The 15,835-nt window shown below is 33.3% G+C and overlaps 4 protein-coding genes across 6 annotated transcripts; 2 read left to right on the top strand and 2 right to left on the bottom strand.

Moving 5' to 3' along the window:
- Positions 1-308: 308 nt before the first annotated feature.
- Positions 309-5,946, bottom strand: LOC107265187 (testis-expressed protein 47). Of its 2 annotated transcripts, XM_025091973.1 has the most exons (7): positions 4,728-5,946; positions 4,495-4,560; positions 4,335-4,436; positions 4,083-4,193; positions 2,934-3,092; positions 2,664-2,832; positions 309-1,530 (listed from the first exon to the last, which is right to left on the bottom strand). In XM_025091973.1, the coding sequence occupies exons 1-7, from the start codon at positions 4,791-4,793 to the stop codon at positions 1,412-1,414; spliced, it is 792 nt and encodes a 263-aa protein (XP_024947741.1). In that variant the 5' UTR covers positions 4,794-5,946; the 3' UTR covers positions 309-1,411. The 2 variants fall into 2 exon arrangements, with proteins under 2 accessions (XP_024947741.1, XP_024947747.1); XM_025091979.1 differs by lacking the exon at positions 2,934-3,092 and having other exon boundaries at positions 313-1,530; positions 4,728-5,940.
- Positions 5,359-6,149, top strand: LOC107265178. Its single transcript, XM_015734342.1, has 2 exons — positions 5,359-5,967; positions 6,089-6,149. Exons 1-2 carry the CDS (start codon positions 5,374-5,376, stop codon positions 6,095-6,097), a joined length of 603 nt encoding a protein of 200 aa, XP_015589828.1. The 5' UTR covers positions 5,359-5,373; the 3' UTR covers positions 6,098-6,149.
- On the bottom strand, positions 6,006-10,052 carry LOC107265035 (nucleoporin SEH1-A). Its single transcript, XM_015734011.2, has 6 exons — positions 9,674-10,052; positions 9,347-9,503; positions 8,979-9,240; positions 8,679-8,912; positions 8,302-8,586; positions 6,006-7,388 (listed from the first exon to the last, which is right to left on the bottom strand). The coding sequence occupies exons 1-6, from the start codon at positions 9,782-9,784 to the stop codon at positions 7,211-7,213; spliced, it is 1,227 nt and encodes a 408-aa protein (XP_015589497.1). The 5' UTR covers positions 9,785-10,052; the 3' UTR covers positions 6,006-7,210.
- A 170-nt stretch (positions 10,053-10,222) lies between these two features.
- LOC107265033 (anillin) lies at positions 10,223-15,509 on the top strand. 2 transcript variants are annotated; one of them, XM_015733986.2, is made up of 6 exons: positions 10,223-10,694; positions 11,345-11,483; positions 11,661-13,799; positions 13,881-14,666; positions 14,750-15,117; positions 15,198-15,509. In XM_015733986.2, the coding sequence occupies exons 3-6, from the start codon at positions 12,078-12,080 to the stop codon at positions 15,325-15,327; spliced, it is 3,006 nt and encodes a 1,001-aa protein (XP_015589472.1). In that variant the 5' UTR covers positions 10,223-10,694; positions 11,345-11,483; positions 11,661-12,077; the 3' UTR covers positions 15,328-15,509. The 2 variants fall into 2 exon arrangements, with proteins under 2 accessions (XP_015589472.1, XP_015589483.1); XM_015733997.2 differs by lacking the exon at positions 10,223-10,694 and adding an exon at positions 10,872-11,183.
- Positions 15,510-15,835: the final 326 nt, after the last annotated feature.

Here is a 15,835-nt window from a genome sequence, read left to right as displayed (position 1 = left end):
TTAACTCTTAAACACGCCGATTACAGTCTCTAACTTGTGGTAAACATTATTGCGATAGTCCTTCTATTATTGCCTGTTTAACGCTTAAGAATCTCGTTGGAATTTCATCTAATGATCGTATAGATTTATTGACTCTTGTATAGCTTACGAGTTGACATAAGGAGAGAAAAAAAAATACACCGTCATATCCACTCTGTGGGGAAAAAGTGCCATGGGAATAAAAAAAGGCTCCTTTCCGTAAGGGCGAATTGCGCAAAAATTAAAAAAAAAAAAAAAAAACTAGCGACAACTTTAGTGCGTAACTTTTCGTAATATCGATCCGAACCTCCTGGAATCGCACGTAAATCCGAGCGATGAATTTAATTCTTTTTTGAGAAAAAAAAATCATGGCCTGACGTACGCGAAGAGACGGCAGGAGGAGGAAAAAAAAGTACGTGTTCACTTGGAACAAATGCGTGAGGTTTGCATAATTCTTTTTCCTGCACAAGTCGAGCAACTACTTCTCGATCTTTGAGAAGGTGAGATATGCTTATGAATTTTTAGGGAATTTCGAAATAAATGCACGGGTCTCCCACGTGAGCAATCTCTGCTTTTATGAGCCACTCGTGTAGGCATAGAAGTATTAACATTTTTTTTCTACTTTCACGTATTTGGTGTGTTTCCTGGTTTAACTATAGGGCTAAGGTTTACATTCGAATGATCCGAATATAATCTTTAACAAATAAATTGTTATTCATTGCCATTGATGGAATTGATGTGAGCACACGATATACCATTAACAAAATTAATGAGGGCTATACTATTGTTACGATGATTTGTGAAGTATAGCGATGCGAATTTAAGGTGTGTTAAAAGATTATCTGCGATTGGACTAAATTATATGTGAAATGACAAGGAAACGATGCTTATGATGATTAATTGCAGAAAACAAAATCGGACTACCATAAACTGCCAGAAATTTTTATCAATAGTTTCGAATTACAATGAGAGTCTGTGTAATTGACGTTATGAGTTGTGCGAAACTGCGATTACATAACATTCGCTGTATTTATTCCTGCCGATCAGCGTCCTGATATATGTTATATTCATGTCTAGTCCATACGACACGATTATCTATTTTCAAAGACGTATTTAGTTACATTCGAGCATTGAAGTCAATTTCAATCTTATGCGACTATAGAGGTACTCTGCCATCATATGCATATGTTTTATAATAATTAAACTTACTAAAGATAGATTGCTATTTTCATGGGAAATTATATTCTCTAAAATAAGTGTTGTCAAATTGAATATAGTTGGGTGACTTTTACCACCCATTAACGCATGTCTTCAGAATACTTATGTTCAATATTTGGTAAACGTATAAATGATATATACTTGTTTTGCAGCACATGCCAAACAAAAACAGTCACTAATGGTGTCGTTGTTGCTGTTGACTTTGTTGATTCAGCATTATTACATCTCTCCTTGGGACATTGCCGTCGAGTATGTCGTAAGGCACAAAGTCGCACGTGGGTGGCCAAATTTTATCTGAAAAAATAATTTGAAAAATTTGGTAAAGTTTCTCGACACATCTATGACAGATAAATTTCATGTCACGATGATTTGATCCTCTCAACCGTATCACTATCAATTATAATGTTTCTATGGTGTGTAAGCATATTGTATATTATAAAAGAAAAACACTCTGTCGTAATTGAAACTGCTACACTTTGCGGTCTGTTATGTGCAGTACTGTTCTTCTCCCATCCTCCATATACAAAAGTAATACCAGTAATTATGTAATAACGAAATAATGATGCAGACAAGGATGAGATAATTTAATTGAAAATGGATATCAAATTATTAATTTGGAGTTTCATTAAATTCACATAAACAACGATTTTTTATTGATTGTTTTATACTCATTATGTTTCCATTGTCACAATGCTGATAAACAAAATTGTCCAAACAGTGTTGCATGTTTCTATCAGGAATGAATGCGCATTCGTGTAACTTTATATATTTCATGCGTCCATAATAACTTTAATGAGACATAATTAAAATCTTTAAATCAAACATGAACAATTATTCGCAGTGTATTGAAACTGGTATATCTTTCATAGACATTATAACTGTGAAGACCTCTCATAAAAGTGAATCTAACAATTGAATGAGTCGATCCTGTCATTGTTAAAATACATTTCTCAAATGTAACAGTAGTTTGAAATTTCTATTGTGAAATATAGTGATCGCTAAACTTAATGTACTGAATGGCAGTAGATACATCATCTCCCTTAGATTTCATGCAAACGGGCCTCAATGAAAGAAGAACAACGTAACTTAAGGATAATGGAAACTTTTAAACTAATGATCCTTTAAGAACATCATTGTATCTATAATAGTGCCCATACCTGGAGCATAAAGATCGTGTCTGAGGGGTTACTTTTTCTAGGAACATTGAAATTTGCGTACCTAGTCTAGTACAATTTAACTTAACTGTATGTAACCCAACAATACGAAAATGTTTTTTTGATATTGTAAATATTCTGAAATAAATAATCGTTTTTATTCATCCACGCTCTCACGCGTTTATCATGCACCGTGACCATTTTATAATTTACGTGATATCATTAATTCATTTATTATCACGTATAATTGTATATTTATAGTTTTCAAATTACCATTGTAAAAGTCAATCTGCGGTACTTTCATATATAGCTCAAGATATTCTTCGACGTCCTTCAATACCGGGGTATCGACTTTTAGTAAGAATTCCAATACTGCACTTTCTGGCAGACATTGTGGCACTTTTTCACCTAGGTGCGATAAAACTTCCTCCATTGATACAGACTATTGGGGCAAAATAAAAATAATGGTTTAGTATTTCATACGTATAAATATTTCATGACGCGTATGGCGGTAAGGATGATAATGAATTAAATTGAATTTACAGTGATACCGTAGGTATCCAATATATACTCGCACAGCGTATATAACTTGAATAGACAATTTGTGATTTGCTTTTCAATTTCACTCAATCCAGTTGTTTCCAACTTCTCCAGTAAAATTGGTGGTTTTGCAAATACCGCAAACCAACGGCGGAAAAATTTCTACAGCAGAAAATGTATAAATTGCAATAGATGCTAATGTGTACGGTTTTTTTGTTAACCCTCTACAGCCAGGTGTGCCTTTGAAATCATATGTATATTGATAAATCCATATCTTATTGATTTATTTAACTTTTTACTGCAAGGTAATGTATATGAGGTTACAAAGCACATTCGTTATTAAAAAATCGTTAAAACTACTGAATTCACTGTTAATTTCTATTTAGAGGTTGATATCTGTTGATTTCACGTTACATAAATTTGTTTACGACCATGATAAAAATTCATGAGGTTACAAAGCACATTCGTTAATAAAAAATCATTAAAACTACTGATTTCACTGTTAATTTCTATTTAGAGGTTGATATCTGTTGATTTCACGTTACATAAATTTGTTTACGACCATGATAAAAATTCATGAGGTTACAAAGCACATTCGTTAATAAAAAATCATTAAAACTACTGATTTCACTGTTAATTTCTATTTAGAGGTTGATATCTGTTGATTTCACGTTACATAAATTTGTTTACGACCATGATAAAAATTCATGAGGTTACAAAGCACATTCGTTAATAAAAAATCATTAAAACTACTGATTTCACTGTTAATTTCTATTTAGAGGTTGATATCTGTTGATTTCACGTTACATAAATTTGTTTACGACCATGATAAAAATTCATGAGGTTACAAAGCACATTCGTTAATAAAAAATCATTAAAACTACTGATTTCACTGTTAATTTCTATTTAGAGGTTGATATCTGTTGATTTCACGTTACATAAATTTGTTTACGACCATGATAAAAATTCATGAGGTTACAAAGCACATTCGTTAATAAAAAATCATTAAAACTACTGATTTCACTGTTAATTTCTATTTAGAGGTTGATATCTGTTGATTTCACGTTACATAAATTTGTTTACGGCCATGATAAAAATTCGGGCTATACAGGGCTAAATATTCTTGTACAGTATACTAGATATATTTTTTACTTGATATACATGATGATATGGGGGCAAGCAAATTACTCTTCCAAGATCAATTTGCATAGCTCCATCAGCATAGATAAGTCGAAAATGGCGAAAAATTATTTCCTCCGTTGCCTGCGGAAGTAAAGCAGAATAACGTTGCTTTGTATACGGAACTATTACAGACTATAAGAATAATTAAGGTTTCCACGAAAGATACTTAAGGTACATAAAATTTTTAATAAACGAACTTATAAATATGAGCCGAATACTTAACTCCAGTATATGAATGAAATATTGCTGATAAACAAGTAATAATCCCGTTGCAGGAGAGTCACTATGATCATTTGCTAAATGATCCATAACATTTTTCATCTTCTACACGGTTAATTATCAAATTAGAAATATTGCATAAAGATTAATCAAAGAAATATACTTGACGTAATTCTTCCGAAGTGCAACGATATTCGCCGATATATATTATTCTCGTAAGGAACATGACCTGCAAAAAAGCAGAAAGGCAAAGGCAATTCTGTTGTTCTTTTTCAGTGAACGGAACTCGGTTTATATATATTTTGATAAAGTTATGAAAAGTAACGGATCGCGAGCGTTCATACAATACACATTTTTATAAGGTTAATAATCAGTCCATTAATTTTGTTGACTTACCTGATCCATTGCTTGGAGATTCCTCTTGACTAAATCTAAATAACTTTGTCTAATAGGCACGTTCATTATCACGTCTAAACGCAATGCATTACATTTATTTCTCAATTTACTTTAAAACTGTTGACTGCAGAAAACATCAGATAACGAATATCACTATTTGACACTTGAGGAACGATACAAAAATTCGTGATTCACTTGTCTTTGCTTAGATTTGTGTATAAACTGTTATTTTGCTGACTAAACATACACTGACTTGTATGTTTTTAAGTTGTTCATAATCCAGTGGCGCGAAACACTTTCGCACAGTTTGGGAAACGTAAAAACTTTAACCGGAAACATTGTTCACGCCATTACTTGCAAAGTATTACTTCCTCCCATACACTGTATAACAGTTAACAACTCCCGCAGAATTTCTACTGAAAGTTATTGCCATTTTGGCTATAAGAAAACTATTTATATGATTTTTATACCAAAGTCTATGGCCTTTGCTTTCTATTTCTCGTATTTCAATATTACAGTTGTATCTTGTATCACGTATTCCAGGCGATTAAATTTTCAAATCTTTCTCGTTTACAACACGTTATACTAATAGTCGGATCTAATTTGAATTAAAGAGAATAAGGTACAAATTTAAAAATACATAAAGATGGATCTTGAAAACTGTACAAAGAATTTAGAAAATTCCTTAGAAGTGAAACCAACAAGTAAAGATGCTTCTAATTGTAACTTTCATGTCGGCGAATTTCAAACATTATTAACTAATGAACTAAACGATATGGAACCCACCATGAATCGCCTAATTGACAAGCATAACTGCTCATCGGAAATAGACATGAAAGGAAATGGAACGCTAAATATTAATGACGGCAAACTAGACCAAAACATGAACGTGAATGGACCCTTAATTGGGGTAACTGCGCCTGACGTATTACACCCATACTTTGTTACTGTAAAGCACAATACGACGAAACTCCCAGTGGAACTCGATGCTCCCAACGAATTCACAATTTCACGAAAACGATCAATTCAAGCATTATGCCTTGAAATTATACCTCTTAAACGTAAACGCTATATTCGTGATACGAATAGTTTAAGCAATAATTGCGAGAGGCTGTCAAAGGGAGACGCAGTCCTCAATTTAGAAAAAAATTTGAATCAATTTAATATAAATGACGATGAAGTAACAATGACGAACAATGAAATGGAGAATTTGGAAAATCGACAATTGAATACAGCATCGGTAGGAAAAAATTTATACATGTATAAACGCAAAAAAAATGCTATAGAAAATGGTTTGTAATTAATTCGTTGACAAGGTAATATTTATAATACTAGATATTGTTTCATCATTTTTTTTCTAGAAAGCTTAGAGAAGACATCGGATACAACTCAGCAGAATAAAACGGAATTATCAAAAAGGACATCTAGAGTTTTAAGATTTGGCTTATCCAAGAAAATAAAAGTCAAACCGTTACACCCACAATTGCATAATATAATATAGTACTTTATAAGGAAAGTGCATTGAAAATTATAATTTCGTTCTTATTAAATCAATTTCCTTTTTATAATATTATAGAATATTTAACATTGTATTGCTCGAAATAAATTACGCAATTTTGAGCCTAACTTAAAAAAAAGAATCATTCTTATCATATAGTCAAACTTATTACTAACAGCCAAACTTATTGGACTGTGATAATACAAATAATCTTAATAACAACTTATAATAATATTAGCAGGTTCAAACTTCTTATGAACTATAACAAAATTATCAATTCTTATATAATACTGCGTTTATATCACCAAAAGAGAAATCAGTGCATTCTTAAAAGTATTTCAAGTCAAATTTGTCCTCGTTTCTATTCCTAAGTATTACTTGCCATCAGTAGAGAAATTATTGATAAAGAATATAGAAATTAAAAAAAAAAGAGTAAATACCACATAGTAAATCTTACAAAATTAAAGCTCATATACTGTAATTCTATGCAAGTATTGCATAATATCAAGATAGTCTTTCACTTTACCAAAATCTAGAATACTTTTACAAAGCCAAAGGAATGGCACCATATAAATCATACGTTTTCACATAAATGTCGTTAAAAAGATTCATTAATATTTTAATGAAACTATAGTAATTATTAATTTGACGTAAGCAACGTTCAATGTCTTTCTTACTTCACGATTAAGTACACCCGTATGTAATATACTTTAACATTATTGCTTCATCTTACTTACAACATTTGGCTAAAAAATATTTCGTTATCACCTTCTCGATATATATGAGTAGAAATAAGTTGTAATAAATGTCAGAAAATAGATAAAGGGAAATAATAACGGTAGGAGTTTCATTTGATTCTTATCATGATTTTGTCCATGATCCATTATTCTTTGAAATTATAAATCACGTTTTGTAATAAATGATATTCGGTGCTTAAGCAGCATCACTATTGAACTCTAATCTAATTCAATAAGAATACATCTTTTTACTTTTTTGATTTGGGTCGGTCTAATATTGGCGGCGGCAGTGGTGATGGTTCTGCTGGATTACCCAGCCACACGGATTTACTAAAACGACCTTTTGTAACAGGTGCTTGCCATTTGCTCGTAGACATAATAGGAGCTGTAGGCTTTTCTGCTGTGACAGTTGCTATAGTTACATTCCTGAAATTAAATTAAATAGTCGTAAAATAATCAATTGCATTATATCACTGTATCATAAAAGCTCAACGCGTACTTTTACATTAAAAATAACATAATACAATATTATATTTCAACATGCATTACCTACTACTTCTTGCCGATTAAATCACTTAACGATTAGCACATTTGATATTATATTTTATAAAAGATAAAGAGACATTTACATCAATAATAAATGTTATCCCTCTTACCCTTTTAATATTAAAAAAATTATCATGTGCTGTATCATAAAGGATGCGGGATAAAATAAAAAGGTGTTCGGGTATAGGAATAATATTTATTCATTGTAAAATACATTATACAAATCCGGAAGAAGTTGGTTATACAATCTTCTAATGGTTATATCACTGTTAATTAATCTGTATCTTTTTTTTTCATTTACTCGTTAAAGTATTTTCATTGGAAAAACGTATGAATGTTTGAAGAAGTTTCAATCTCATTGGTATCGAATTACTATTTCATAACAGATTACTTTCAATTATAGTAGTTGATTTTTACATTATTTCGAAATGTCGTTATGTTTGTACAATAATTGGTGTATTGGTACTGAAGTAGATATTGCAAGATGACAAAAGAAACATGATATAGTGTAAGATTAATATATATGAAAAATATAGACCAGAAGAACAAAGCGTATTCTCAGAGAATTTAATGTGCTCCTATAAAATTTTCAGCATGTATTAACTTCGAATTAAATTTAAATTCAATGATTGATGTTATAGAGCTATTGAGGATGGCACAGTTAATTTACACTATTAAAGTCTCATCAAATAATTTCAAGCATTAAATGCTCTGAGACATAGGCTAATAATTATTTTTCCATTAATGCCAAGGTACTTGGTTCGGATGACTGATGGAACCCAATTTATAGTACCTGGTGGTGGAGAGTGGCTGCTGAACTCCAGTAGGATGATTTGGTGGTGTCGTTGTTAAGGGCGTCTCTGTACTCTGAGCTGAAGTACCATCCCCTTTAAGAACGGCCACGCACTTCCAATTATTGATATAATTATCTTTCCACAATCGTACACAACCGTCGTCACCAGAACTGGCTAAGATTGTGCCCATGATGTTCCAACATACACGCCATACTGTGCAGTAATGATCTTCGAATTTTGCGGTTGTTATTTCAAAACGTGACAATCCACTTTGTGCAGAATCCCTAAATAAAGTTATTATTATATCAGAAATAGTTTACATTACAGCTATTAATCTAGCAATATATATTTTATTAGAATTTAATATTTTACTCACTGCACAGGTTTTAAAGTTATGATTCGTACATCCTTCGTAGCAATAGCTAGAGTATGAAAACTTCTCCCCAGGTTGGGAGCAAATGCTATGTCATGTACTGGATCTACCACATTCGATAATGTTTCCGTCTTGGTCCAACGTCTACTATTTTCCGAATATTCATATATAAATACTTTTCCTCCATTCGAAGTATTTGAGTCATCGCTTCCCACTGCTAACATTGGTGGATGTAATCTGAAGTTAACGCCGGATTAAGAATTTGAAAATAAAGTCTTTAGTGATAAGGATGTAAGTAAATACCTGGACAAAGATGGGTTCCATGTAAGACAACTGCAAGGAAGTTTGCAACTGATATCATGTTGCAACGTCCATTGACTTAGATTCATAACATCTGGAGCTTCGTATATTCTAATGACTCCATCTGCACTACATGTAGCTAACAGAAGTCCCAGTGTCTTTGGAGCAAATTTAACATCAGTAACTGATGTACGAGAATCTACTAAATTTGTTCGGCGCACCCAATGTCTCATACCACGTTCACCAGGTCCTGAACCCTCGCCAACTGTACAGATTATTATACACATTAATATAGAAACAACGAAAGCTTAACATTACAACAATCTTTATTTTTAATATTTCATTAATAATTGGTAAGAAAATTCATATACCAATTTCTTCCCAAACTGCAGCAGTTCTGTCAAAGGAACATGTTGCGAGTACTTGTCCAAATTCAGGATGTGCCCATGTGACTTTCCATACAGATCCACTGTGTACTTTCCAGGAGGCTGTTAAATGCCAATTTCCATGTTCATCTTCGTCCCAAACCTGATAACAATTTTTTATAGATTATGTCATGACAATCACACTTTCACGAATTTCTAATTCAAAACTCTCGTTTTTTTTATACACCCAAGGAATTCGTATTCACAATTCACTTATATCGTAAATCTACGATTCCTTCATTAGTTTTGTTATTTTATACACAATTATCTTACCTTAACAAATTGATCACTGGAGCATGTTGCCATACGCTGCCCATAGAAATCATAGGCAATATCATGAATTAAATCTTTATGCTCGGCATTGATACTATGTGCTTCAAACATATTTTTTACAATTATAAATATTGTCCAGAACTTTTATTCACAAACACGAAACAATATTAAATATGAAAAATTCCTTTAAAATTTGTAGGTTATGAATGCCCAAATACATCTGTTATTTATAAAGAGGCGCCGTATACTTTTCGCGCCGCCACCAGACGTCACCATACTCACAGGACAGATTTAACTTCCATGATTGTATATTCAAGGTTCTATGCAAAAAGAAACAATATTATTGTCTTACTTTTAAAACCTAAACGACGCTAACCCGAATTGCTTGATAAATAGATAATTTGGATTAATCTAAACATGAACCATTTTATTGAAGATAAAGAAAACTAATGTTCGCAAAGCTTTCTCCATCAAGAAGTCTTAAGCGTACAGCGTTACTGAAAATTAATGTAAATTAAAAATAGGTTACTTTCATAGTTAAAATGAATTTTTGGTATACACTGAAAAACTGAAAAGCTTGGATTATGATAAAAATGAGAAATTAAGAATTATCGATAATGTATGGCTTTTGGAATTAGGAAATGATTGGCACAACACACCTGATAGAATAATAGAGAAAGGATATTAAAAGATTGATATAACGGAGCATATTTTAGGGGTTTGTAATTAAAAATATGAACGTAGTATGTCTAGGAGTAGCGGGATTTTTATGGAGGGGTATAAGGATTATAACGGTTCAGTAATAATTTCTGAATAGGAGACGAAGCGTGACCGCGCTGACAAGGTCCCGCAGTGTTTGCCAATAATGTCACTCCCGGTGTAGCCAGTTTAAGGAACAGACGTAAAGTTTGAGTTAAAAATTTTCCTAGTCTAATATTTTGCTTTCGATTTTGTGGATGGTGATTTTATAGATACTGTGAATTTTCTACGGCAGGTGGTACAATAATTAACAAGCTTGACAGTAAGTATTTAAAAACTACAATTTGTTAAACAATCCTTTTGAATTGCAACCGGTTTTAATGTGCTGTGTTGCAATTGTAATCCTTACCAATGCATTATCTATTAATATTCCGATTCGTTGACTGAATACCTTGTGATTATGGATTGAATATCATGTTACCAACTTCACCTTCGTCAAAGACCTTCATCTTTTTATTGTTCATGGTCTATTAAAAGAAAACGAACTAAATCGTTTTTGTAAGTTTAAAATCTTTAAGCTTATCTGTACACTGTAATTTCACAATAGGAAAAGTTTAGGCAATATTTGAATTTTGAATCAACCACGTCTGAGTCATATTGTCAACCCCAATGGGATTCACTTGTTATTTTAAAATGTCAGATAACAGTTCTGCAGCATGTTGGACTCCAGTCATTGTTCATCCATCATCGTGAAACGTCTGGAATATTGTGATTGTTTAAAATGAATGTTACGGAGAAATAATTTATTAAGGTGGGTGAATGATAAATCATTGATTTGATTTATCCATGCACCATTGCACTCGGTGTACATCATTATGTTCCCCATATCAAAGTCACGTGTTGCTTCGGTTATAAGCTGTCACTGACGTATCGTAACAACAAGTTCAAAACAAAAAAATATTTATTTGACAGTGTAAACTGGGCCGAGCCAGTGCAAAAAATGAACGACGTCATAGTGGAAATATGACTGAAGGAACTAATGCATGTAGCCCAACGAGTATTTTACAAACCATCAACGACGAACCACAGAGTCACGGACGATTGTATGCTGGTAAAGATTTGAAAATAATTTTATAAAATGCGAACTTCCTCGTTCCATGTGAATATTATAGAAAATTCGATTTTCGGCTATTGTAGAAATTTCTAGTAATGTTTACTGTTCCATAGTTCACTTTTGTCTCATGAGTTAAACACCCTATAAACCTATTATTATTATGATTATTTGCAGATGCTCAAACTGACATTCATTATGTACAATATGAGATCAGACAGCAGCATGAATGAAGTACATAATTAGGAATCAGTTTACAAACAGCGATACACAAATTATCGCGGGGAAGCATTTCTTGAATCGTCATGTAATAAGGCAATTCAATACATCATTCCTCGATACGCCGCAATCGATGATTTGTAAGGATACTGCAGATACTCAACATATGAGAGAAACTGTTATCAACGATGACTCCAACGTTTCGAATTTTTTGCGAATGAGCATGGACTGTTAGCACCAGATTAATCCTTGGAAAAAAAAAGAAACGGAAATCGTATGGGTCGAAGAGAACGGAAGACCCAATTCTTATGAAATATCTTATAGAGCGAATATCTGAAGAATCAAAGACTCCGATCAAAATTCGAACAGTTCATTATGTCGAAAATTGCAAAGTGTCAGCGGAATTCAAACGCTCGGACGTCAAAGAACTCACGCAATCGCCGTTCAAGGAGCGTGACTTCCACAAGAGGTCAACAAGTATGCGACAGTTCTTCATCGAATGACGATGAGAGACCCCCGTATGTCGCCCCATGGAAATTACGCCGTAACAAACAGTCACAGAATTCTCAAACTTCCACAAAAGATCTGCTGTCTTCGCCTACTTACATAAAGGGCTTTGAACTTGGTAATGTAAAGTGGAGAGGACCACTGTGTAATGCCGTTTGCGAGTCATCAAGAAAGGGAAAATTCGAATACGGTTACATTGACAGTCCTACGTGGAAGGACAGCAAAACAAAGCAGGATTCGAAATTGAAATTAATAGCAGAACCAAACTTATTAAGAGTACAACAGAAGGAGATTATTGTACCGCCGAAATTCAGAACGGAATTGAAACCCGTCGAAACAATGACTGAAATAACATCTGGTTACGACAGTGTCACATTGGCTAATGAAAATCAATCTCAAGGCATCGCGGCGCCGATTAAAGAAATGAAAAAGAATTTATCCTTACATATAAATTTGAAAACCCAAGAAAACTATAGAGGTGGAATTGAAACAGGAAAGGAAGAAGTTTCAGGAAAAGTTTCTCAAAGAAATAATTCACCCACGACGCCGTTATCAGCAGCCATTAGGGATCTTAACGAAGAGATTGAACGTTTGAATTTTCGACCGAATTTGATGACTTCAAAGAATACGAAATCTTTTATGACGCCGACTAGAATTTATCCTAATTTAAGTGAAATAAAATTCACTGCCACTGCTGATTCATCAAGAAAATTATATCAGTCTCCTGAGAGTCAATGGAGTAACGATGCTCAATCGCTGTCAAGTAGTAATGTAAACTCATGTGTCAAAGAACGTTTCACAGATTCAAGTCCCAAATCAGATACATTTGTCATTGAAAATATCGATCAGTCCATATCCATGCTGGATGTCTCATCAAAGAGCGAAGAAAGTACATTCCTATGCAACAAGGATGTCACAGAGAACAAAGATCATAATACATGTTCAGAGGTAAATACAACAGGAATTGTCTACAACCATATGCCAAGAAGATCACGCAAAAGTAATTCAGTATTGGTAACAGCTGATATTGTTTCGGAGAGTCCAAAAATGACTCTCAAGTCTTTTACTGAACAAAATCAGAAAACAAGTTTGTTCTGTAAAACATCAGTATCAGAGAATACTAAGTCAAATTTCGACACTTCAAGAAAATCTTCAAATATAAATTTAATGACGATAACTTCGCCATCCAATGCTGAAACTATTGCTTCAAGTATAAGTTTGTCGAACGCTTCTAGTAATCTTTCGGAAAATGGAGATACTTCACAACAATCAAATTCAGGAAATACTACAATTAACTTTGAAGCTCAAAAATTCTTAGAAGAAGCACTTGGCGATGAACTATACAACACCAGTGTCACTTATACACAATTTGATACGCGAGACAGGACAGAATCTCGTATAAATGCAAGCGATTTGATATCCGAGGAGAAAACACCAGTTCCATCACAAAAATTTAGGAACAATTCAAAATCATCAACGACTGAAACATCAGTAAACGAATTATCGGTAACCGAATCATTACCTCAACAAAATACTACCTTAAATAGGACACAAACGATTTATAAGTCGCTCACGCAAAGATTGAAAAAGGTAACCCAACGGCATAACATTTAATTAGAGGGCGTTCTTAATTGATGCCTCTTTTTAATAATATTTGTCTTAATATTACAGAAATTCAGAGCTGGTTTGAAAATTCCACCAACTGCCTTTCCACCTGCACCATCTTTAGCTTCAACCGGTGTTTTACTTGAAGATCAAAGGACACAATGTTTATTACAGGAAGTTATTACGCAACAAACATTAATGTACCAAGCTAGCAAAGCTTTGACTCTATGTAGATCCATGAAAGAATTCATGGAAAGTCCTGAACAGGTGGAATCTGAACGTGTCCTCCTGGTAGCAAGTCTCAGGAAGAAGGCGGCTACTGATGAGATGAGAAAGATGAGTTTTGAACAGAACAACAATGAGCTATCTTGTGAGCGAGGTGAAGTCACTGTGAAAGATATAAGTTTACCATTGCAAGAAAATAATCTTAAACTGGAAAAAGATTCTGCGGAATTTGTACAGTGGTTTGTAATAGTCATTTCTCACGGGCTTACCGTGTGGGCAACAAATGCTATTACCTGCCCGATAAATACTCCAGTAATTCATTTCCCAGGATATCTTACAATACCAAATCTCTGTCCAGATTTTAAGCTGAACATACAGATTTATACATTAAAATTGAGAAGAGTTACTTACAATCATGAACAAAAGTATCATTTAAATAAAGACCATAAGCATACAACATGTCCATCGCCTAAGAATTTGTTCAAAAAGACTGAGAGATCACCAATTTCTCCAAAAGAAAAGCATAGCAAGTTTTCGGCAATGAGAGAAACCTCGTTTATTCTATGCGGATCTCTTACGTTGAATCTGCACGATTTGACGTTACATTCGCCATGGCCTTTAGCAGATGTAAGTAAACTAAATTATGATATACATTCATGACCGGTTTATCACTGGCTTTTGCTATTTGAATAATAATATTTTGTTCACAGGTATCCATTGATTCGGCTTTACGAGGTACAATTAACTTAAATCTCAGCTGCAAATTACATTTATCTGTTTCCCATGCGGGTTTCTTAACGCGCGGTGATGAAGTTGGAGGACTTGGAGTATGGAATCGGCAATGGTGTATACTGGAAGGACATAGCTTGATGTTTTGGAATTACCCACGTGATCAAGAGACAAAAAATCCTTTATTGACCATTGACTTAACGCAATGCATTTCTAATATGGTGACTACTGTGGATAGAACGCTTTGTGCGAGACCCAGGACGTTGTTGATTGAAACTGCTAGACCTAGAAGCACTACAGACAGAGACAATATGCTAGTAGAATGTAGACAATCATGTACAATTGTTAGGTAACTATTTCACATGATTTACTTGGTAACCGTAAAACATGTAGATATATGCTTATTTAAACATATTATTTATATTACAGAAATATATTATCCTGTGACACCGCCGAAGATCTAGCAGAATGGTCATCAAAATTAAATCATGTAATTTCTGCACTAAGGGAGTGGAATGTTATAGCTGTAAGGCCGCAACCGCAAGTGTCTGATTTATGAAATAGAATGAATATTATGTTGTGTCCAAGTCATTTGTATTTAAATATTATGATTATTAACATTGGACTGATGAATGTCATCAATAACTATACACCGATAAGGATATATTATAAATATAAGATATTTTACTACATGAATTCCTTCTACTAAATGTAAATAAAAAGTTCCTCTATAGTTCAATATTTTCTTTCTTTTATTAATGATAATGCTATAAATCAGCACTTGGAAAAGCATTGAAAGACCATTGTGTATAATTCAGAATTTTTTAGCATATTAAAAATCCTACAACATTCCTATTTAAAAACTAACAAAATATTTGATGTAAACCTTTAACGTTCTTAATAAAAAAAAAATCAGAACTACAGTTGTTTTATGGGGGAAAGCCCTTGTCTAGCGGCGTGTTCCGATATAAGCTTTCAGTACTGGCAGCACCGTGTCTTCGTCCCGTTATAGGCATGCAGAGCACTGTAGCAGTGCCTAGTACCTTTGATGACGTCATAGATTTGCT

Source organism: Cephus cinctus, unplaced genomic scaffold (genome assembly GCF_000341935.2).
Source record: "Cephus cinctus unplaced genomic scaffold, Ccin1 Ccin1_scaffold0013, whole genome shotgun sequence".
Taxonomy (NCBI): Eukaryota; Metazoa; Arthropoda; class Insecta; order Hymenoptera; family Cephidae; genus Cephus; species Cephus cinctus.
Note: the sequence above shows the minus strand (reverse complement) of the source record. Positions and strands in the feature narration are given on the sequence as shown.